At 40.1% G+C, this 24,529-nt stretch overlaps 1 protein-coding gene across 4 annotated transcripts in view; it reads left to right on the plus strand.

Annotated features, from left to right (window-relative positions):
* The window catches only part of SUGCT (succinyl-CoA:glutarate-CoA transferase), a 338,675-nt gene that overhangs the window by 112,104 nt on the left and 202,042 nt on the right, over positions 1–24,529 (plus strand). For 3 of the 4 annotated variants that reach the window (XM_049816964.1, XM_049816966.1, XM_049816967.1), the window contains 2 exons: positions 17,605–17,676; positions 22,471–22,568. In XM_049816964.1, the coding sequence (XP_049672921.1) occupies positions 17,605–17,676; positions 22,471–22,568 (170 nt within the window). The remainder of the gene's footprint in view (positions 1–17,604; positions 17,677–22,470; positions 22,569–24,529) is intronic. The other variant, XM_049816965.1, reaches the window with a different exon arrangement.

A 24,529-nucleotide genomic window follows, 5' to 3' on the forward strand; every position in this document is an offset into this window, starting at 1 on the left:
AGCATTTCAAGAGTAGCTTGTTGCCCTAAGAAGTCAGCAGCATGTTTTGCCAGGTTTCTTGTGTAGATACAGAGACAGCTGATGCAGGTTGAATAGCTGCAGAATCCTCATGTGTCTTCTTGCACATGTGGCATGGGTGATTCTCCGGCATGGAGGACAGCCTCTTAGACCTTTGTAAAGAGCTTGCTGTGCCTGTACATAACTAGGACTTACAGATGAAGGGGGTACTTACCAATACCTAAGCTTGCCGCGAGCCTTTTCTGCTGCTTCGCTGTGATTTGTTTTTTGGCCAGTCCTTTGCTGGTGCCCAGAGTGTGGAATTATGTATTTCAGTGATTTCTTCAAATCTGGAGGGCTGAAAAATGTTGATTTCCCTGCAATAACATCTGTTTTTTTGAGAGAAAGTGTGAGAGGTCTGTTGAAGCCACAAATTTGCCCAGCCTTCATCGAGAAAGGATAATATTTGCCTGTTAGGCAAGCTGAGGAAATCCAGATAGAAGGTCCATGAATGGGGATAAGGGGAAGAATGTGTGACATAGAGATAATCTGGAGTTCCCAATTTTTTTTTTAATTATTCTTAAATTTAGAGAGCGGTTTATTTCTGCCTCAAATATGGAGTCACTAGATGCACAGTTGTTTAACGGACCTAGACCATTCTCAGCTACCCTGCCTCAAAAAGAAGTAAAATGTGAGAACACCTGGCAGCAGAACATTTCTTTGTATTCTTAGCAGTATATAATTACAAGTTGTTGGTATGATTTGGCCAACTGAGGCAAAATGGCACGGCCAACAAAGCTTTTGGAAATAAAGTCCCTATATGTCTGCTTGTTTTTGAAATATGCAAACTTTGTGACATATCTGAGGGGGGGCAGTGATGGATTTCATTAGGAGTACATTGGTGCCTGTAATCTTGCTATGGGCTGTTTATGACTATGTCCATACTAAAAAATAAGCAGTGATAGAGCTTGTGTTTTAGTTCAGTCTAAATGCCAGCTGGGCCAAGAAAGCAAATTGATCTCCTGAACACTTATCAAAACCTTCTATCCAAGTTTATGATTAGAGCCACATTTAGCCCTGCAATGTTGATATACTTTTTCCCTGTGTTTCTGTTTAGTACTTGCCACCCCTGTGCTGCTTTAGACAGCAAAGGCACTAACATTCATATCCTGCCCAAAAAGGACAATCTTTGTTCTTCCACTCCTCAATTCGCACCTGCTATCGCATTTTAAGAGCTTTGGTTCCTTAGGTCTTTTCCATAGAGTCCATATTAATCTGTTTTTAGCCAGTAGGGTACAGAACAGCATGAAAAACATATAGAGATCATTTCTGTATGGAGAGTCAGGCACTGTGTTTTTGCTGGGGAAAATTAAAGAAATGTTGTGTTAGGATGGAGATACCAGTCAGAATTAGTTAGGTTTTTGTTTTGATGACTTAACATGGAACGATGGTGTTGATCTATCTGCAGATGATTTTCAGGCTACTGATGTGCTCTATGCAGTGACTATCTAGTCTTCTTTTAAGCTAAGTCCATTAGCATTCAGTGGGTTAAAATGTTCTCTAAAATGCTAAGAGCTAAAATAATGACCCCTGAAGTCATTGCTGCTACTAATTCTACAGCTATTACTATTGGTTCTAGCAGGAGGAAAACTGCTGAATACCTTAAAACAGAACAGTGATTTTCAGAACAACAAATCATGTTACCGTTCCTCAGAACATAAAACAACAGTTCATTGGATTAGGTTGTCCTAGTTTGAGAGTTTAATCTAAATCACTGCACACTTTCTTTTTTCTGCCAGCTAAATTCTTTCCTTTTTCTTCCAAAATATCCAGGTCTAAATCTGAAATCAGCTGTCATGTTTAGAATGAGTACACCATTTTTTAATCAGGTATTTGCTCATTTCTGTGGATCTAATGAGGTTTAGGGACTTCTGCATCTGTCATTATTGAAGTTGATGCTGGTCCATATCCAAAAAATACTTCTTTGCCAAACTGCCGTCTCTGACATCTGGCTGTGGACACTTCTGTGGAAAGTGCAGCCTGTGGAGCAGTTAGCAGGATGACTGGCAGCTGTGGTTGTTAGGGTTCACAGAATTCCCATCCCTTCCTTCCTTCCCTTTCTTGTGTGAAGAGGTGTTTTGGATAGAAGAGTTGCCCAGGAAAATGTTCAAGCCCTCTTACTTTTGCTGTTTGCTACTTCTGTTGTTGTCTGGATGGGAGCAAACATGATCCCTGGTACATAATAATAATACCTTTTCTTTCCTTTCTCCTGACATGCCTGTGCCTTTCCCACCTCATGTGTGACCCTTGTTTTAACACACATTTGTGACATAACTGCTTTCTGAACTTTTAAGTTTACATTCTGCTAACTGATGTGAGAAGGGAAAGGGAAAACCTATCCATGCCTCCTGAAGCTAGTTGTCTTCCTGCAAACTGTTTTTTGTAGGTGGCATTTTAACAGTGTAAATATAATAATAATGATCAGTGGAAAACATGATTCGTTTCTTCTTGCTGTCTAAGTTCATGATTCTTGATGTCAACAGCGGACTAGCAGTATGGGGGTTTCAGAAACATCCAAGTAGGGGATGACCACTGCTGTACAAAGAGATGTACATTGCTGTCCAAAAAGGTATTATTGAAGTACCACTAGGTCCCAGCCTGGGTACTATTAGCAGTGTATTCATTGTGGATTGTATTTTACAAGTATCATGGCACTTTCAGCAGCTCAAGAAGGGCTGTTAGGAAGATGGGGCTCAGTTCATGTTCTGCGATGTGTTGAAAACCAGGACAAATATGAAGGCAGTTAGCCTGACCTGGCCTCGGTACTTCTGCAGAGTCTCTTATAGAGAAACACAGATTGTCTAGTTTAAACCTTGAAATGCCAAAACACTCAGGGTAGGCAATCATATGTCACCATAGAATTCCTTTTATTTTTCCTGTTCCATCAGATTTTAAGACAAAAAGATTTTGAGTGGGCTTTAACCTTCTGTGTGTGTGTGGGGAAAAGGATGTCCTCCTAGTTTATACATTTGAAAACCAGGGTTTTCTTTGTATGTGAAAAGAACACAAATCTTATTCTATACAACCTCCATTTTCATTTGGAAGCTGAAGTCCAGTGGACAACCATATGTCCCAATTGTTTCAGTTGATTTTACATTCTTTATGGCAGTTTAAGGTTGCTTTGTTGGCTTACTTGGTATATTTTATTTTAACTTGTGCAGATTTTGAAAAGGAAAAGACAAATCAAGTAGCTGGAGAAATATATTCCTTGTCTAAAAAGTCTTATGCTTCAGTATGTAACTTGATGTGAAAATTGATATGCCTCCCTGCATAATTTTCACTAGCAGTCTCTCCCACTTATAAACACAGCCTTTTCAATGTCTAATAAAATGCCCAAGCTTTGTAACTGTGAAAGGAAACATATATTAGAAAGAAATTAAATGTACCAGTATCCCACTGTTACTGAAAACTGTCTCTGTTTGTCTTAATATAACCATTTAAATGCATTTTGTTGCTCCTCTCTATGTATTATTGTATTGGCTTTGTGTGGCAAGGTTTTGGTAGTGGGGCGGGGGGGGTTACAGGGGTGGCTTCTGTGAGAAGCTGCTGGAAGCTTCCCCTGTGTTCGAGAGAGCCAACACCAGCCGGCTCTAAGATGGACCCACCGCTGGCCAAGGCCAAGCCTAATCAGCGATAGTGGTAATGCCTCTGTGATAACATTTTTAAGAAGGGAAAAATTTGCTGGGTCACACAGAAATGGCAGCCAGAGAGAGGAGTGAGAACATGTAAGAGAAACAGCCCTGCAGACACCAAGGTCAGTGAAGAAGGAGGGGGAGGAGATGCTGCAGGCACCGGAGCAGAGATTCCCCTGCAGCCCCTGGTGAAGACCCTGGTGAGGCAGGCTGTCCCCCTGCAGCCCATGGAGGTCCACGGTGGAGCAGATATCCACCTGCAGCCCGTGAAGGACTCCACACTGGAGCAGGTGGGTTCCTGAAGGAGGCTGTGGCCCTGTGGGAACCCCGCGCTGGAGCAGGCTCCTGGCAGGACCTGCAGATCTGTGGAGAGAGGAGCCCACGCTGGAGCAGGTTTTCTGGCAGGACTTGTGACCCCGTGGGGGACCCATGCTGGAGCAGCCTGTGGCTGAAGGACTGTAGCCCATGGGAGGGACCCATGCTGGAGCAATTTGTGAAGAACTGCAGCCTGTGGGAAGGACCCACATTGGAGAAGTTTGTGGAGGACTGTCTCCCATGGGAGGGACCCCATGCTGGAGCAGGGGAAGAGTGTGAGGAGTCCTGACCCTGAGGAACATGAAGTGGCAGAAATAATGTGTGATGAACTGACTGTATTCCCCATCCCCCTGTGCTGCTGGGGGGGTAGGTAGAGAATTCAGGAGTGAAGTTGTGCCTGGGAAGAAGGGAAGGGTGGAGGGAAGGTGTTTTGAGATCTGGTTTTACTTCTCATTACCCTACTCTGGTTGATTGATTGGTAATAAATTGAGTTAATTTTCCCCAAGCTGAGTGTGTTTTGCCTGTGACAGTAATTGGTGAGTGATCTCTTCTGTCCTTATCTTGACCCATGAGCCCTTAGTTATATTTTTTTCTCTCCCCTGTCCAGCTGAGGAGGGGGAGTGATGGAGCGGCCTTGGTGGGCACCTGGCTTCCAGCCAGGGTCAACCTACCACAATTATTTTTTGGTACTGTTATAAAGGAAGCTGTAAACCATCCTAATGTTTTCATCAGCACCCTGTGGGAAAGAGGAGTGCCCTTACAAATCCATGCACCTCTTCTCCCTATTTTCTGCTTCTTCCCCTTCCCCAAGTGAGGCAATCAGATAATCAGCTTCATATAATCAAGGGACAAGAACTTTTTTTCTGTGAAAGGTCATTTCATAGCCAACTCCAGGGAACAGTGGGCAGGCAGCACTTCAGGCAGTCATCAGGGGTGCAAGAACAGGCCAAGCTGCTGTCAGTGGCCCATTTTAGTCCTTCCCAGCACAAAGGCAGGTCTGGGTGCCAGGCTTGCTGCTGCCCTTTTGATGCCAACCCCAGTGTCACCAGAAGGCCATCTGGATCATTAGGAGGCCAGCCCTTTGACTTCGCCAGCTCAACAAAGAGGGAGGCGAGAGCATGATGAAGGCCAGGTGCCAGGCTGCTCCTCCAGACTTGCTGGCACCACTTCTCAGCCATAGCCAGACTGGGCCCCTCGATAGCTGGGATCATTTCTGTAACAAGGATCATCTGTTCTCTGAGATGTTCATTCTTGCTGGAGATCTTTGGTGTTAGCATGTAGACTGTAACATGGCTGTGCTGTGGTATATGGATAACAGTAAGTGGGTAGCTTTAAACTTGTTTGACTACATGTGACTGACATCTAATTTAATTCCAGTGCTGCGTGCACTTGCTTTGGTTTAGTTTCTGTAAATTATTTATTATGAAAATATGTAAAAAAATACGGGTTTTTTGTAAAAGACTAGTGGAAGCAGTGTATGTTCATGCTCATTTGTCAGTTGACTGAGGTACAGTGATGCTGGTGCAGTGTTCAGTATCAACTTATGGCAATTATCTGTGGCAAAAATGCAATAACTTTGTACTTTTCCTGATGTCATAGTGTTCGGCAGAGGTGAATATGGTCATGGTTCTTAACCTTTTAAATTGCCACTGTGGTTTGCAATTGGGACTTTCTTTAAGAAAGTGAAAAGTAAGGGTTTAGATTGACAGTGGAAGTAGATAGGCTGTTCATGCCAAGAAATTAAAACTCTGTGGCACTGGGTGACCTTCAGAGTCAGGATCCTGCCCTAAATAAGCCCCAGGCTCCTAGGATTCTCGCATGATTAAATCAAAATTGTCATTTGCATATTCATACTCCCTTGTATGAGAGAGGGGCTGTCCCTCGCCCACCCAGAGCCCCCCCCCCCCCCAAATTATGACAGCATAAGGCAAGATGAAACCTCAAAATAAACCTAGCAATTAATAAGAATCAAGCATGTTTGTTAAAGAACAGCATGATGTACCTGTGGGTGGAAACTAAGTGGTTTTTTTCCTTTCAAATCTGCAGGGGAAGAATGTGGGATCTTTTTTGAAAGGTGGGATTTTCTACTTGTCCTCCTTTTGTCTATTCCTATTGCCTTCTCCCACCATTTTACTGGCATAGCTATGCCCGTCAGACTTTGGGAGGGGCGAGGGGTGCAAGGAGATGATTTTGTACAAATGTGGATAAAATTTGATGTAGATTTTAGGCTGTGATAGTAGAAGCACACTTACACTGTGTTGATTCTCCAGAACAAGTTCTTTTGTAAAGGATAGTTACGTTTATTATGCAAAAGCACTCTACAAGCCATAGATGTAAAGATCTATGTTAAAAACCAAAATAGTAACTACTACCATGCAGATTTCCTCAGTTCTTTCTTAGCAGATAATTTGACTTATTAGTTGGTAGAATGAAAAATTGGTTAAATATTGTCCAGCACAGTTTTAAGTTGTCAAAAGGTATAATTTCTAATTTCTAATTAAAACCTTCAAAAGGTTTTAATTTCTAATTGTAGCGATTTTCAAACTTTAACAATTGAATAATGCGAAATTTGAGGTAGATAATGTAATTGTAGTAATGTGGTATTATATTTCAGTATTTCTCAGACTAATGGGGAATGCTAAAAAAAGAGAAAAACAGAAGTCTGAATTTTATAGTTTTAAGGAAACCTAATAGAAATTTACAGGAAAGTGAAGAGGAAGGGGACTTCTGACATTTTTAGACATATGTAAGTGTTCCACTCATCAAGCATTATTTTTCAGTTTTTTAAAATAGATCTCACTAGCTTTATTCCTATAGCCTGGCAATGATTTTTTTTGGCATAAATTCCGGACTTTAAGTAGTGTGCGTCCTGGATGTCTGGCCAGTTCAATTTTTAAATCCTTGATTAGAGATAAAGTAGTGTTTTAAACCAAAACAACCTACATGCAATAAACCTCAATGAATCTGACTTAAAACCACAAATCAAGGATACTGAAGATTCAAGGTTGAAATATTTTCAACCGAGTTCACCATACTGTGTCTACTGAATAGTGTGTAGGTTCACATACTGTTTGAGAGATATATTGATTGAAAAAAAATCTCCAAAATAGGGCAAAGGCACATTGGCAGAATGAAGTGGAGTTTCTGCTGCCTTTGTCCATCCTGTTCTGCAGCTAAGTGGCAGATTTCAAATATGAATGCTGTTTATTTTAAGTTGTGAAAGTGCCAAATTGTGAAATGCAGCCAATTTTGCACCCTTGTTATTGTTATGTCCTCATCAGTGTTTTTGCTGATTTTTGTCAGCATCAGTGCTAATTTGATCCCTTGCTTTTCTCAGTTGGCTGGTTTTCAGAGAAACTCATAAATGATTCAGCTCAGCTTTTTGAAGAGCCTTCTTTATAGCAGGGCATTAAGTTATTAGGACCTTTAAGTTAATAGCACTGCCTGCCCAGTCTGAGTTCTAGGTTGCTTGCACTGGGTCTTCTATCTGCAGCTCAAAATGCCAGGCTGATTGGCTCAGTACAAGTTACCAAAAAGGTAGTCAGTATTACAAAGCTCACCTTTGGAAATTGTACGACTACATCAGTTAAAGCCAAAGAGTAGAGAGGGAAAAGGGACAGAAATAGTGACAAAAGTACTGCTCTGATGATTTCTACTGAAAACAGAAATAGGACCTCATTTAGAATGAAATTCTAAATAGCACTCTTAAAACCTCATATTTGAGTACTCAGATTTTCCAGACAGCTATATCTCATGATTTTTGGAAGGTGTAAGGACTGTTTGTCATTTTTGCTTCAGTAATGCCTGGAGGCCTGTATCAGGATCAGACTGTGGTCATGTGTGTTGTTTTTCAAAAGAAATGTTTTCATTGCATTCTTTTACTTTAAAAGTGAAACAAAAAAACAATGCTTACAATCCCCAAATTGGAAGAAATTGTGTGAACTATTGTGTGAGAAGGAAAAAGGGTAAGGAAACATAGCTTGGATTCAGGCTTTTGAGAGATTATTATAAATATTGAGGAAAAAAAAATGTTGAGAAAAATATTGTTTAAAAAAATAGCTCTGCAGTGCCCTTTAAAATCAGTAAGCGTCTATTTTAATTCCCATATAAGTAGTAACTGGCTGCTGTCTGTATATATACTTCAATGTTTCTAGCTGTATAAGACCTTGTTTGCTTAATTTCAACCTAACTGAATTTTTATGGCTGTGCTATAAACCTCTTGAAAATGGTGGCTTAAATGGAAATGCTGACACAACATTAATTACACTGGCTCCAGTGTGATACTGTGATTAAAGTTTATTTATTTTGTGTGTGCGTGTCTGTGTGTGTGTAATTTCATTGTTGAAAAACGAATGGAAAACTAATGTGGCAATGGAGAATGTGATTCTGTGCCTGATACTTTATTTTTCAACAGCAAGGAACAGTTTTAATGACAGTTTACAATACCAGAGAATTTATTTTTAATTGACATATAGTTTAGGTATTTAAAATTTTAGAAATCTGGGAAAGTGACAAATTTCCCACTTTAAAGTTGTTCACTGCTTTTCCAGGAGTTTTTAAATGGCTTTTTGGGTGGTAAGGCTAGATGTATATTGCATTCTCATTAGAAAATGGTTTCATTTCCTTGCAGCATATGTTCTTTCAGATGATCAGGAGAAAAGTCTCATCTCTAAAAATAAGGGTATGCAATCCAAAGTTAACATCCATTGCACTATTGAATATGAAATAAAAGCTATAAAAGTCTTTTTGGTAAATAGCATGCCCAACTGATACTTTTAGATTACAAATCTATTTATTGCATCCAGTCAATTGAGAAATGAACAGTGCAAATATCATATGACCAGCAGAAGAGTGAGAGAGGGATCCTGTCTCCAACTTATTAGGACAGTGAGCTGGGATTGGAGAGGCCTCAGTTGCAGTCTGTTCCCAGCAGTTTATACTTCTCACATTAGGCAGCAACTGGATAAAAACTTGACATGGGCTGAAGAGCAGAACTAGGCTGTCCTGCTTCCTGAGTGAGTGTTCAGAGTAATACAATGTAATACCAAATGTAGATAACCCTGTCTGATGCTGTGATTTTGTGTTAACTTTGCTGCCTCTTTCAGTAAGGTGCATTCAGAGCACATTTAATGGCTCTCATCTGCTTTGCTCCTGGATCAGTTAGGCAAAGTCATTTTTTATGTGCTGACACTTATATGGAACTTGAAGGTTGATCAGAAAAATTGTCTGATGGATCATGGGTTCTGTAGAAGTGAATGATCTCCTTGGTTGGTAGTCTTTGGTGTGCTTTCCTTGACATCAGTGTCAGTGTTCTGTCTCATCTCAGAGACCAAAGTGATCATTCCCAGTCTTACCATAAACACCTTTCCCACAAGCTCGTGGCATCCAGTCAAACTTCTCTTCTCTGCAAGAGAATTATTGCAGATATTCTTAATACTGATCTGTCTGGTAGACTATGATATCTGTGAAGTTGCAGGATAGTATGTCCTGCAACATGGCAGTGAAGAGAGAGAGACAAGTAATGCAGATTGAGAAGACCAGAGGAAAAAAGAAAAACTTTGTGTGGAATGCTGCTCTTCAGTTAGCTCAGTGAGAGCATTTAGGATACGTTAATCCAGTCCATGAAATTTACATTTTTTATTTTTACTGTTTGCTTTCACTGGAAGAGAGTGCAAAGTAGGCAAATAGTTTCAAAGTGTGTGGTCTTTATGATTTATATGTATTGCTCAGAACTGCCGCTGACCAAACTTCTTGGTCTTGTTCCCATTTGTTACAGTAATTAAATACTAAGTTGTTATGAAAGGATTGTGCCCTTCCCTTGAACGAAAAAAGAATGTGGCCACTCCATGGTTCTGTGGCACAGCTGACATTTTATTCAAACCAATGTGTAAAGGTAGAAAAATGATGTGCCAAGTTTATCGCATCTGGAAGGAATGTAACTGTTCTGGATCTGAAGAAAAATTGAGGATCTCCTACTCTTCAGTGTATTTGGGAACCAGAGTTTGATAGGGTGAGAGAGAGGAAAAAAATCAACACGTGCTGTAGATACATTTGGTTGGCAGGAGAAGAGAGCCTGTGTACAGGTTAGTGAAATCCTGAATACATCACCTTCTTAACTGCAGCCTTTAATCTACATTAAGACTAGAGAATGCTTGTCCTTAAGCGACCTTTGCATTGAATCAAATATCACACTTCAAAGTGTAACCTAAGACAAATTAAGCAGTAAATTAAAAGTAACATTGCAATTTTTCTGTGGTTCCAAGCCTGTAAGGGACCAGCTTTTCTCTTTGACCACACCCGTTAATACCAGGGAAGTACTTCAAGCACCTAAAGAGAGACGTATATATGGTCACATAGTGTTTGCCAGTTCTGTGAGTGAGTGAGTGAAGAGACTGCTGTAAATGGGAAGATGGAGGGGAGAGGAAGGAGTGGCATATGAAAATTAATCTCTTTTTAAAAAAATGTTGGCGATATGTTTCAAAACTTTGTTTGAAAAAACTGGTTTAGCGTTTTCTGTTTTTATGCTTACAAACTTCTCAAGTAGCTGTCTTTGTTCTGAACTGTCCACAGCTGGTCCCAAAGATTTGTTCAGCCTTCATACAAAGCTGCTTGCTCCAATGCCAACCTTGGGAAGGAGCTCAGAAGAGTGCTCTCTCTTAATGCCACCTGAAAGTGCTCCCTGTTGTGTTGACAAACACCTACCTTACAGAAATACTGTATCTAGCCTTTATAAAAGGATGGTGTCTTTCCAAAATCAAAGCAAGCTGCTTCATGATGCCAGTTGGACCAATCAGCCTGTTGCTCTGTAAAACCAACAGCAGTTAGAAGGCATTCAAAAGTTACGACCCTTTAAGCCCTGCTCCAGAACTCACCAATACATAGTGACTATCCGGAAGCCCTCAGCTGTTCCCCTCATGATCCATCATTGGATGCTTTTAGAGATGCTACTACTCAACTTTATGAATCAAAAGGCAGTGCTGTCTTGCAAGATACTTCGAATCTGAGGGTATCTCATCAGCTTTTGCCAGTGCAAAGGGATTGTAAGTATCTTTACAGATCCCAACTGTTACTCACATGGGAACATCACATAAGAAAACTCATAAAGATGAGTAACACATCCCTTTTACCATACCTGATGTAGTGCAAATCTTCCTCCAAGGGGAGGCCTGGAAGGTTTCAGATATTTTGACCATTGACTGCCAATATCAGTAAAGGGGCCAATACAGTAACTGGTAGTGAAAATAATCAGTAGCTTGTTCAGATAACTAAAGCTGTTAACCTCTCCTAAACATGGAATAATCCTCCAATTTCAAAAACCCAATGCTTTGCTCTGTTGGTCTCTCCAAGTATTGTTTGGCCTCTAAATTCTTTTTCCTGAGAAGTCTCTGAGGAAGTAACATCTAGTTTCTGCCTCGGTGGCAGTTAGATCCTTTGCATTTGACCTTGACAGTCCTTGTGGCACTTGGAAGCTGCCTAATAATTGTGATGGCTGGAGGCTGTATTTCAGCGTGTGTTGGATTTATCTGCCAATAGCTTTTGAGACTAGACCATGAAGGGTGCTCACTCTGCCCTCCCTCAACAGTGATGATTTAGATTTTTGAGGTGGAATGAAAACCGGCTGAGTTGTCATGCTCAAAGGGTTGTGAATAGTGGCATGAAGTCCAGCTGGAGGCCAATCGCTAGTGGCATCCCCAGCGGTACGCTGGGCCAGTACTCTTTAACATGGTCATTAGTGACCTGGATGATGGACAGAGTTGCACTCTCAGCAAGTTTGCAGAATATATGAAACTGGGAAGAGTGGCTGATACACCAGGTGGTTGTGCTGCCATTTAGAGGGACCTTGACAGGCTGGAGAAATGGCTTAACAGGAACCTAATGAAATTCAACAAAGGGAAATACGAAGTCCTGCACATGGTAGGGAATAACCTCGTGCATCTGTACAGACTGGGGGCTGACTGGCTGGAAAGGAGCTTGCAGAAAAGGACCTGGAGGTCCTGGTGGACAAAAAATGGAACATGAGCCAGCAGTGGGCCCCTGTGATGAAGAGAGCATCCTGGTCTGTATTAGGAGGAGCATTGCCAGTAGTTGAGGGAGGTGATCCTTCCCCTCTGCTCAGCACTGGTGGGGACGAATAACCAGTGGATCCAGTTATGGGTCCACAATTGGGTCCACTTATGGGGTTTGTAGGACAAGGACGTGCTCATACTGGAGCAGGTCCAGTGAAGGGCCATGAAAATAATTAAGGGCTTGGAGTATCTTTCATATGAGGAGAGGCTGAGAGAGCTAGGACTGTTTATCCTGAAGGAATGGAGAAGAGGCTCGAGGAGCTCTTATGAATGTGTATAAACACCTGGTGGAATAAAGCATCACCATATGTAGCAGCAGATGTTCAGGTTGTTTTGATTTCTGTGTTTTGGATTCAAATACTGAAAACTGACCTGGACTTTTGATCATTTTATTGGAATTGGCATATCTTTTAATTGGTCCCTTACATTTTAAAGTTTTGTTTGTGGAATCAACATGCAAAGTGAAACATATGCAAAGATATTTATGTATGATTGATGATTGGCATAGCATATATAGGCTTAAAATTCATAAAGCAGGCAATAAATATAAGAGATTGATGGTCTTTCATTAACACCATCAAAGCTGGCAGATTTTGAAAGAGTATTGACTTAGGGCAGTGCAAAGGCTGGCTAGTCTGGCCTCACATTATCTCAGCAAGTCTTTGTCCGCTCTGATAATAAGCTAAGGTTAAGTTTGGCCTTCATCTTTATTGTACAGTCTGCATAACATTTTTGGACAATACCTGTAAACAATTTAGGACATTTCTGAAGATGGATAGAGTTTATATTATATTCAACGTGTTTAGGGAGGTTAAAATGTTTCAGTACACAAAGTATCTCAGGTATACACAGTGTTCTAGGATCAAGTTTGGAAAAGTGTGGAGTCTTAGTGAGGTCCTGTAACATCCATTAGTCAGTGTGAGGTATTGACTCATGCACACTGGACCTTGAGATCTGGCTTTGAACATGCATATGTTAAGGTCATGTACTATATATCATTCAATGTGAATTTACAGATTGTCTTAGAAACCTGAACACATTTTCACATCATACTGAAAAGCTACACCTTTGGATGCTTGCAGTCTGTCTCTGCCTTTTCCATGAATAAGATGTGGAGTAATTTTTTGGTCTCCTTTTTATTTAGAGAATCATAGAATCATTTAGGTTGGAAAAGACCTTTAAGATCTAGTCCAGCTGTCAGCCATACCCACTAAACCACGTCCTGAAGTGCCTTGTCCACACGCTTTTTGAATACCTCCAGGGATGGTGACTCAACTACTTCCTTGGGCAGCCTGTTCCAATACCTCATAACCCTTTCAGTAAAGAAATTTTTCCTAATATCCAACCTAAACCTCCCCTGCCGCAACTTGAGGCCATTTCCTCTTGTCCTACCTCCAGCCACCTGACAGAAGAGACCACCACCCACCTCGCTACAGCCTCCTTTCAGGTAGTTGTAGAGAGCGATAAGGTCTCCCCTCAGCCTCCTTTTCTCCAAACTAAACAGCCCCATTTCCCTCAGCCGCTCCTCGTAAGACTTGTGCTCCAGGCCCCTCACCAGCTTTGTTGCCCTTCTCTGGGCACGCTCCAGCAACTCGATGTCTTTCCTGTAGTGAGGGGCCCAAAACTGAACACAGTACTCAAGGTGAGCAAAGGTTTCTTGTCTTCATGGAGTGATGTCCTGTTGCTCAGAATACCACATGGGAGTATCAGGTTAAATCAGGCTCATGCTCTCAAGAATCTTATCAGAGGCCTTGTTCTTCAGAAAAAGGGGAAGGGAAAAAGACTTTTGCCTTGTATGTGTAGTGCCTCTTATTGTGCTAATGTGAAATGATTCGATGTGATGGACAGCAGTTTATCAAAACAAAATCTCATTAAAATCTGTCTGCACTTTGCCCTTACTCTCCTTTGTATAATAAGGTTGTGAAGTTTTCTGTGACCAGACAGTAACCTGTGGTAACCTGTAGTGTGCATACATTTATGGGTGATGAATAAAACCATTGTTATCACCCTTAAATGTTGGCATCAATATTGTGCTAATAACATTTGGAAGTTTCTGCTTTATCAGCAGCAATGACTGGCAAATAATCAGCTGTTTTGTAACAGGAAGCTTAAAATAGCAGCTGAAGACATTTGAGTTAAGCTTCATGGAAAAAGACATTGCTGCATTTATTATGGTACCATTTTTGTTGTGTAAGGATGACATGATTGTTGTTTTAGCTTTTTAGATATACAATGCAATTAAGAATAATCAGTTTTCCCACACATTCCGCAAAGCAACTGAAGCACACATGCTAATAGCCGGGCCCTTAAATTTAGAGTGACTTCCGCTGCTGCTGGGGCAGCCCACGGGTGCAGATGCGTGTTTCCTAGTGGTATGCAGCTATTGTGTGATTGCAGTCATCTTCCAGAGATGTGAGTCTCAAAAGAAGTTGCTGATAAATAGTTAACTCTTTAAGATTTGCCCATACTACCAATTTAAATATATTTTGGAGTGTGGAGGAAGAGGATCTGTATATTAGTACAGACAACATATATTGTAGGCTTTGCAATCTGTAACAGGCATCCAGACTAGAAGTTTAAAAGAATGTGTAAAAGAATTTCTAATTTGTGTTTAGTAGTAGGTGGTCACACCAATAAAACCTATGTTGTGTTACGCATGCACACAGATACATGTAGTGTTTAACCCATAATTTGTGTGAAACGTGTGTGGCTGGTTTTAGAATTCAGAGCATCAGTAAAGACAGGTCAGGATTTGGGCAGTGTGTTCAGAAAACAGATCTTGCCTGTAACTAAAGGTAGTGAATTTATACTGACAGTTTTAGTTCATAGCTATTCCTACTAAAAGCCATTTGTTTGCAGGGGGAAGTGTCTTACATATTCTTAGACCAGATTCTGTCACAATTGTTTTAGACAGAAATCTGCATGAAGAGATACATCTAAAAAATGTTTATGCATTCATATATAACTTTATTTTCTGTATTCTTTTCCCCAATTTTTTCTGTGCTCATTGCTTTCCTCAGCGTGAGTATGCAGTACCTTTTATATTATGCATGCTTCTAGACTTTTACTGTATTTGGGCCAAGTCAGTGGGACTTTTTTTGCATGCTTGGGACTAAATGTTTGCTGAATTTCATCTTTGCTTGCTAAGTGTCTTAGACTGAAGTGCTTAATTAAATGTGCGAAAAATAAATTGCTAAACTTTATCACTGGCCAATACTATTTACCAGGAAATGAAACATAGCAAGAGCAAACAAGTGATACCATAATGATGATGTGCAGTTACTTGCATTTCAGTGGACATAATTTTCCACATATAGTTTTGAAGCTTTGAGTATACCAGATGGTGGAAGAGTCTTGGTGTGGATGTAGTTGTATCTGTATGCAAGATTGCCAGTTGGAATAGCATATTCCTGTTTGTGAAGAAGAGTAAGCCACAGTGGCTTAGGAACACTTTTTATTATTAAAATGTTCCCACAGTGTTATTTTACTAAAATTTGTAGTAAGCACTCACACCTGTAGATCAGGACATGATAGCTCATAAAAAAATTGACTTCTGAGAACTGTCATGGTTTTAGCCCAGCCGGTAACAAAGCACCACACAGCTGTTTGCTTGCTCCTCCCTGCCCCACCCACGGTGGGATGAGGAGAAAATATAAAGGCAGGCTTGTGGATCAAGACAAGGACTGGGAGGGATCGCTCACAGCTTATGGTCATGGGCAAAAGACAGGCTCAACTTGGGGAAGAAACAAAATCAATTTAATTGGCTACAAATCAAATCAAGACAAGGATATTAGGAAGCAAAACCAAACCTTAGAACACCTTCCCCCCACCTCTCCCTCCTTCCCGGCTCAACTCCACTCGCGGTCTTTCTACCTCCTCCCCTGCAGCAGCGCAGGGAAACGGGATGGGGTTGGGGCCAGCTCCCCACACCTTGTGTCTGCCGCTCCTTCCTCCTCAGGGGGAGGAGGACTCCTCGCCCGTCCCCTGCTCCACCGTGGGGTCCCTCCCCACAGTCCTTCACGAACGTCTCCACCGTGGGTCCTTTCCGTGGGCTGCAGTTCCTCACAAATTTCCCTGGCATGGGTCCTTTCCATGGGCTTCAGTTCTTCCCGAACTTCCCTGGCATGGGTCCTTCCCGCGGGCCGATCTTCAGTCACAGACTGCTCCAGCGCGGGCTTTCCCAGGGAGTCACGGCCATCTTCGGGGGCCTCCGCTCCCCCGCTCCCCTCCATGGGCTGCAGGAGGACAGCCCGGCGTCTCACCACGGGCTGCAGGGGCGTCTCCTCCTCCGGCGCACCTCCTCCCTCTCCTTCTTCACTGACTTTGCTGTCTGCACAGGGGTTCCTCTCACATTCCAATCCTCCTACTCACTGCCAGTTCCCCTTCTTAAATGTTCTCCCAGAGGTGCTACCACCGTCACTGATGGGGTCAGCCTGGGCCAGAGGCGTGTCTGAGTTGGAGCCAGGGAAGCTTCTAGCAGCTTCTCACAGGAGCCGCCCCTGCAGCCCCCTCCCCCGCTACTGAAAATACACGCCACACAAACCCAAAACAAAAATAGCACATGAGTTTTGCTCTCTGCAAGAAAGTAGCACAAGGCCTCGTCACTGTTAGTGCACCAGCCTGTGCCGGCCTTTTGCACTACAGTCAAATTAATAGTGAAAGGATTTTTCCCAAATGCTTGTGAAAATTGTGGTTGTAACATGTATGACTGAAACTGCAGTTACACACCCTTGTAAGGGAGAGGTGTGGAGGAAAGGGGAATCTGTTTTTGTTATCTAATTTTAGAAGATGCCATGACACAGTGGTAAAAATTGAGGATGATGCCAATTACAGATTTTTTTTTTCCAGTGAAATCTAAGTAGAGATGATTTAGACTGAAATGAAAGCTGTTATGTTGTACCTAGTTAAATGCTCTGTTCACCATGAAATGTGATAGTAAGGCCACCGTAATGAATCCTCAAAGCTGGAAGAGAAGTCCCATTTTCTCCAGGAGCTCAGTCTTGAGACCACTGACCAGAGAGATAGCTTAATCTCCAGCTGAAGAGCTGGAAAGATGCAGCCTATCCCTTTCATCCCCTTGAGAGTCCCTAACTTGTCATTGCTATTTGGCAATTATTTTTTTCGGCATATTTGGTCAGGGTCTGTGACACCTCAGTGCAGCTGTCTGCTCTCAGTCAGGCTAAGACCGAAGCTGAATAAATAACTCCTGGCAAGTAAGTGTTATCCTGATAAACCCTTCTCAGTCCCTGTAAGCGTGGGACACATTTGCAAATTTCAGGATGCCTCAAGGCACATTTTCAGCAAATAAACTATTAACCAAGGTACCTTCTTAACTCTAGAAAAACTGGAGAAAAATCAGTAGGGCCACATCCATCCATGTAGATGACTTTGAGCCACTTCTGTAGAACTAGAGATTGGATCTGGATGGAAATGTTTAAGGAAGTCATTTGAACATTATTTACAAAGTTCACTTAAAAGTTGTGCTAATATTTTATAGTTTAGTTACAGTTTATCACTTATCTTTGTTCTTCCAGGCTTTTAAGACCAAGGATGGCTACATCGTGGTGGGAGCTGGAAATGATCAGCAGTTTGTCACTGTGTGCAAGGTAATGGTGTGTTAGGTGACAGTACAGAAATGTGTAATAGTTTCCATTTGGACTAAGTAAATAATTACTGATTGCTTCTTAATTCCCTTTTAATGTGAAAATAAGTAGCGAGTGTAAATTCTAACCCTGGGGTTCTGGCTGGTAGTTTAGGGGACTGATACAGTTTCTGTGCTTTGCCTCTTTATTCAGAATACCCTAACTCCGAAACTTGTGGGTGCTGAACCCCTTCTGAAGTCTGTGCAGCTGCACAGCTAATTAGCTAAAAAATGAACAAGCTAACAACCTTCCAGTTCTGGAATGGTGAATGTCACAGAAGTCACACTGGTGCCTTTTTCAGGAAGAAATGTGTCACTGTTTCTCCATAAAATACACGGTAGGCACAGCTATTAATGAAGTAAAGCTAGGGGATGGATGGTTCTTGTGCCATTTCAATCAGTAGCTGAGTGAGTAGTCTTTTTGAACACTAGTATGTGCTGGTCTGTGCTCACAGAGAAACTTGTGGACTTCTTAGAAAAGAAATATTACAGGACTGTGGGCTGACTTTGGAGTGGTGCAGAGATACAATGTTGAAGAACAAATCTTCAAACAGGACTGCTGCATTCAAAATCTGGTATTTGAACTGAAGGAACATGACACTGGCAATTCTGTTTCACAGAGAGTAGCTTGGAAAGTTGTAAAATAGTTTTGGATTTTTCACGTACTCTTTTCCTGTTGTTTTAATACCTGGAATTGCTTTTCCCTGTACAGTGAATACATTTTAAAAGAGAAGGAGTGGTTGTAGGGAAAAAAGTGCTCTAAATAAAGTGTAGCAGCTTTCCAAACAAAAGACCCCAGTAATATGTAAGGAGTTTTCCATATACCATTAGACAGCATTTTTAAAAATGAGAGTTCTACCTTATTCCTGCCATTGTGGTTTTTCTCTGGGAAATTGGATATTTAACCTAAATTAATCACACTCAGGAGACTGAGCATTATGTTCCTCCATTTCTTCACGTCAGACATCTCACATTTCCATGGATGTTCACAACTAATAACTGGAATATGTATAAGAAGACAGTGCTGTTGTGATTCTCTCTTAAGTACAGTTTGGGCGTACATATCCCCACCTTGCTATCTGGATGTGGTCTCTTTTGCTTGCTTGAATTGGCTCGCTTAATAAGTAACAAGTTAACCTCTTCAAAGTTTGCTCAGTGGGTTTTCTTCATACAGGTGTCTAACCACTACATTGTGGTCATTATCTTAATGAATGAAGACTAATGACTGCATAAGTGTCTACCTACCACAACTCAGTTTTATCAGACTCATTGTCTTATAAAGGAAATCTTTCCAGAAAGTCCCAGGATGTAGCTGTGAATGTCTTCTTGGTGTTTTGTCGCCTGAATTGAAGAATTACATACCAAACACTGGTCATCCTGCCACCCTTGAGTGAGGGAGAGCTGAAGATCTGGCTCAGGAGGTTCTGACATCATGGTGTGAGTTTGAAGGCTCTAAAAATTCAGACCATGCGTTCACCTCACTTCAGGGTGCAGTTGAGGGACTTATGGTGTGACTTTGTGCTATGTACTCCCTCTGTAATCAATAAGGAGTGAATGGTACCCCAGAAGGTGAGGCAACGTTTCTATGATTTGTGTTCCCTCAGAATCTGTAGGACTAAAATTAAGTAGAGATGAATATTAGCCCTAGTCTGCAGGCTGATGTTTTTTTGTTTCATCCTTATAAACGTGTTCTGGTATTTCTAGAATTGAAAGTGGGAGGTACAGAACATGGAAAAATGATGATTGCTCTCATTTCAAAGGGATTAAAAACCCAGAAAAAATAGTTCAGGTTTTGGGTAATGGTTAGATTTTTCTATAAACCAGTTATCATATTTGTTTTTAAAAAGAGCAGTCATTTTACCCTTATTGAGTTATTGTAGGTATGGATTTGGGCTGTTACGTTGACCAGAAATGGAGTGATGCAGAAGTCTGCAGAATGCTCTGAAACCTGTTAGAGTTATGTTCTGTGCTAAGTTGAAGGTGATTTGGAATTTAAAACACCGTGAAGGGGAGAGCCAATAAAGGAAGAGGACTTTATTACAGGAAGGCCTGCAACACCCTAGTGAACCTTTAGTAAATGCAGAGGCCACCAATTCAAACACTGGAATTGCTATTAGAGAACCTTTCTGAGATGAGTTGGTGCTAAAAATACAGGCTGTATGGAAGCTGTTGCCCTGAAGACACATACTCTAGAGATGTAACAGCTGGCTCAAGCTGTAAACAATTGCAAACATTCTGCTTCAACCATATCTTTTCAGGCAAGCAGAAAGAAAAAACTGGTATAATTCACTGTGGTGTTTTCAAAATCAATGACAATTAACTGTAGCTTGTTTGGGGACTTGGATAACTGCAGAAAAAACTTTGTAACACTGCTGGCTGAAGTACATAGTGGTCAAGTGCTAAAAAAGCACATCCTAATGTGTGGCTGCTTTGGTCTAAATAGGAATACTGAGCGAGAGTCTTCAAAAGACTGAGCTTTTCTGTACAGCAAAGGAGAGTACAAGCAGGTTTGCTAGTGTTGGGGGGACAAAATGCAGAGAGTGTAAACTCTGAATATGCATCTTAGAGCTTGAAGGAGGCCTAGAAACAGAGAACAGCAATTTCATTCCAAGTGGTCACAGTGAAATAAAGAAAATAACAGCATGATGCAGAAAGATGAATGGCACATTAGTGAATTACTTCTCAAATGTGCTTTTGTTAGTCACAAAAAAATTGAGAAGAACATATATAGAAATGCAGCTTTACAACAGATGGACATTAAGTTAAAGCTGAAGTCAGTAACATTAATTAAAACAGTAGAGTGAGCAACTCCATATGATCATTTTTCATGTAACTCATCAAATGGAACCGTAGTTTTCTGAGTAATTTTTTTTGTGTTTTTTTTTTTTTTTAAGCTCTCATAAATAAGTGTACACTATCATTTACTTTGAACAACCTTGCATGATTTTTTTCTCTGAAGCAGTGATTTGTAACTCCAAAATGGCAGTATTAAATAGAAGAGATAATTTTAAGGGGCTACCAATATTATTGTTAAACTTTCAGGTGGGAAAAGAACATTTTCTAAAGGTAAATTATGGTATGTTGTGATTTTCATAAAGTGGATTGTGTAAAAATAGAAGGAAAAGAAAATATACTGTGAATTAAGTGTTGATGGAAGATGCTAGATTGATGTTTTATGTTACCTTGCACATAAAAATCTGCAGAAAAGTTATGTAATATGGTCATTGTTCTAACATAACTTACTGATACCTTTGTTTCCATGCTTAGTTTTGTCACTCTAGGTGACAACCATGTCAAAGGTGACTGTTCTGAATATCTCCAAATATCTGTTGAAAGATTATCTGTTTTGCTGATTGTTTTATGTCATCAACAGCTATTCACTTGGAAGGGAAGCCATATCCTTATTCACTCCAGCAAAGTGAGGAGTAATTAAATGGTAGTGGCATTGGTCTGAACCAGTCTCAGAGAAATTAGTAGAGTTTTAGGTTTGAGACAAATATCGGAGAGATTGACACCAATCTATGTATCACTTACATGTGGTAGTACATCGGCATACGGATTCAAGGAGCAACTGAACATATTAATAAAGCAAACATCCACTGAGGATTGCTAAATACATGGAAAACAGCTCCAACTCAGAAATGCCCTAATCTAAAGATGGCTGGAGTTTGGATGAGTATTAAGGACTGGCCCCGTTCTTAAGCTCTTCCTAAGCATCTGCACTCAGCCACAGGCAGAGATAGGATGATGGGCTATAGGGACATCAGCTTTGAGCCAGTACTGTTTTTTTGTAACCCATCGTGGAAATGGCCCTGTAAAAAATGTAGCATGCTTAGAATGATTATAAGACTCATCATAAGAAAAATTGATCTTGAGTGTGTGTTAGTGAGTAAAAATACATGAAGAATATGTGACAGTCTCTTTCTTTGTAAGCTTCTATTCTGCCTTCCTCTGTAGCTGATGTTATTGTGATATTTTTTATTAGACTTAGAAAGCACGATTCATTCTGTTTGTTTATGTCCTATATAAATGCATTGTGGCATGAATAGATATATAGTAATTACCGATTGTCCACACAGCTACTGTGTCTCATAAATGCCCCTACAAATTTCTAAGACTCATTCTCCACATTTAATTCCCTTTATAGTATAATACGTATTGTGTTTGCATGATGGTTAAATTTCTAATGTGCCAGGTGGGAGTTACATATAGAAGATATATTTCGCCTTTCTTAGAGGTTATACCACCTATTTTCTTTATTAATTCTTTTGGAAGAAATTATAAAGAAAAACTATGACATTTCAATAGAAAAACATCTTTTCACTTTTTTTGCCTTTTTGACAGAAATTACTGAAGTGGAAAGAAGTATTCTTAGACATTGTCCTAGCTTTTCTCAGTCTACCATATGAAGTACAGTCATATTTCTTATTCTGTGACATATAGCTCAGCGCAGGATAATCCCAACCTCACAGTAATAACTTACAAACTTTTTAGTGTTCTACAATAAGAATTTCTCCTAGCTAATGGTGAAAGCTATCAACTAAGATTTGGATCTTCAGTTTAATTTATGTCTTTTTCTGTACTTGTTATGTAACATTAACCAGGAGGCATTATCTTTTCTTAATTTACTACTCTATATTAAAAGATTAATGAGAAGTAAGGATTTTTGGAAAGCTATCTTAAATCAGTAATGAATTTCCTTAGCTATATAAATATCTTCTGCCAAGCACATTTCTTACTCACCTTTATTTTTACTTAGATCCTGAATTTGCCTGAAGTTAGTAAGGATTCCAGATACAGAACTAACACACTCAGAGTCCAGAACAGAAAAGAACTTATTGACATATTGTCAACCCGGTAAGTTAATTAAAAGGGAAGAAATGACATTTAGTCTGTTAATGCAAATAGTCATGTATAAGAAACTCTCATCATGTGAAAATTTTACTTTACTCTTTTGAGATACTTTATTTTTTAAAAAGGGCACTGGGAACACTTACTGATGTTAGATATACTGCTTTTTGCACACGGACTATAGTGTGGACTAGCAAGAAGCCAGACCACAGATTTAAGTTTTCAGAAACCATTTTAACTTACTTTTAACCATTAACTTGAATTTTAGCAAAACAACCAGTGCTTTCTGCTTTTCTGGATGAATGTAACTCCTGGAAATAAAATGCTTGGAGCACCATTTGCTTTTGCTATGATTGGGATTTTAAAGTTTTCACCAAGAGTTGCTGTATCTAAGGGAGTTCCACTTGATGCTACTCCCTCACTACTGGTTCTGTATTGTGGTACTCTGTGCCCCAAATTCTCCCTGGGTCAATCCTTTTGAAATCAAAAGGATATATGCTTAGTGTTCTATGTGGGAATAATCCTATTAAATACTTTAATTAAAAATTATTTAAGAGGAAGCTCAGGAACCTTTTATTTGAGAGATTAAAATAGCTTAGTTATCTTCCTCATTCTGTTTGAGAAGGCCGTATTTCTGTGGAGTGCTCTTCTGTTTAATGGAAAGGATGGTACATTTATATAACATAAGAAAAAATCTAATCTGTCTAAAGCTACCCAAAGGTGGTTTCAGCAACACTTCATACTTTGGGGGACAAGCAGAAGAGACAGTATAGCTACTTCTGTCAATGATTCAAGAAAACTCACACTATTGTTTTGACACTTGGCCCGTATGAGCCTTTGTCAACAAATGTGTAAAAATTATCATTCAGGCAATTTTTTTTTTTTTTTAGGAGCATTAAGTCAGATGCCCCGTTTTCATTCTATCTAAGAAAAGAGTTTCAGTAGCACACCCCTCCCCTTCTATTGAGAACCAGAATCACCTTACATTAAAGGCTGTAGAGGGAGTGACTTTGCGTATTCCTGTTGCAGGTGCACTTTTGTCTCTGTCTTACCTGTCCCTTTTCAGGTGTCTCACCCCTGATGAAATACTGAAGTATCAGGTGACTTTGCATTTTCAAATAATCATGGTACAACTCTTCATGATGAACTTTTGGAACTCATCTTTTACTTGCCTTCGTATAACAAATGGATTGTGATAGCACAGATGAACCCACTCTTTCTATGAGTTTTAAGCCCTTGAAGGGCAAAAGTTATCTTTTGACCTACTTTTGAGCTTTTACATTATTGACACTTAATCAAAGTTGGTTCATGTTGACTTATTACTTGGAGTTCATTTCATTTAATATGGCATTTATCTGATGTACTCTGGTACCTTATGAGAGTGATGTTTTGCCATCCACAGATCAATTACTTAATAGGTTGTTGCTTGTGGTTAATTTTGAATGCAGGTGGGGTTTTTTATGGGCAATATCTGAATAAGAAGATAAAGTTAAAGGAGAAGTTGTTCTTTGAGAGAATTGCTAGAATTCTAATTTGATTTTATATCTGTAGGGTTTAGTTCATCAGATTACCTCATTGCTCTTTCAATTACTGCTTTATGTCTTTTTTTGTCAGAGTTTATGTTCTGTTTTATTAGCATCATTTAGGCTGAATTTCTGTGTAATTTCTATGCAAGTATGTGACTGTATACGTACTTTTGGAGTAGATGTTTCCAATAGTATTCTATTATATCATATTACTGTGAATTCATCTTGCATTCAATTTTAAAACCCTGACTATAACAAACACCTTTAGCATTCTGATGTATGTTTCCATACACATTCCATGGTAACTTTTATTCACTAATGCACAGTTGTTTGTAAAATTATATGTGGTTCATTTCTGAAGTTATTTAGAGAATTAAATTAATAGTTTCTTAGTGCTGAAAAATGTCAACCCTTGAGAAATGAAGGGAAGTGACAAAATAG

The sequence above is a fragment of the Accipiter gentilis genome, chromosome 14, assembly GCF_929443795.1.
Source record: "Accipiter gentilis chromosome 14, bAccGen1.1, whole genome shotgun sequence".
NCBI classification, from domain to species: domain Eukaryota; kingdom Metazoa; phylum Chordata; class Aves; order Accipitriformes; family Accipitridae; genus Astur; species Astur gentilis.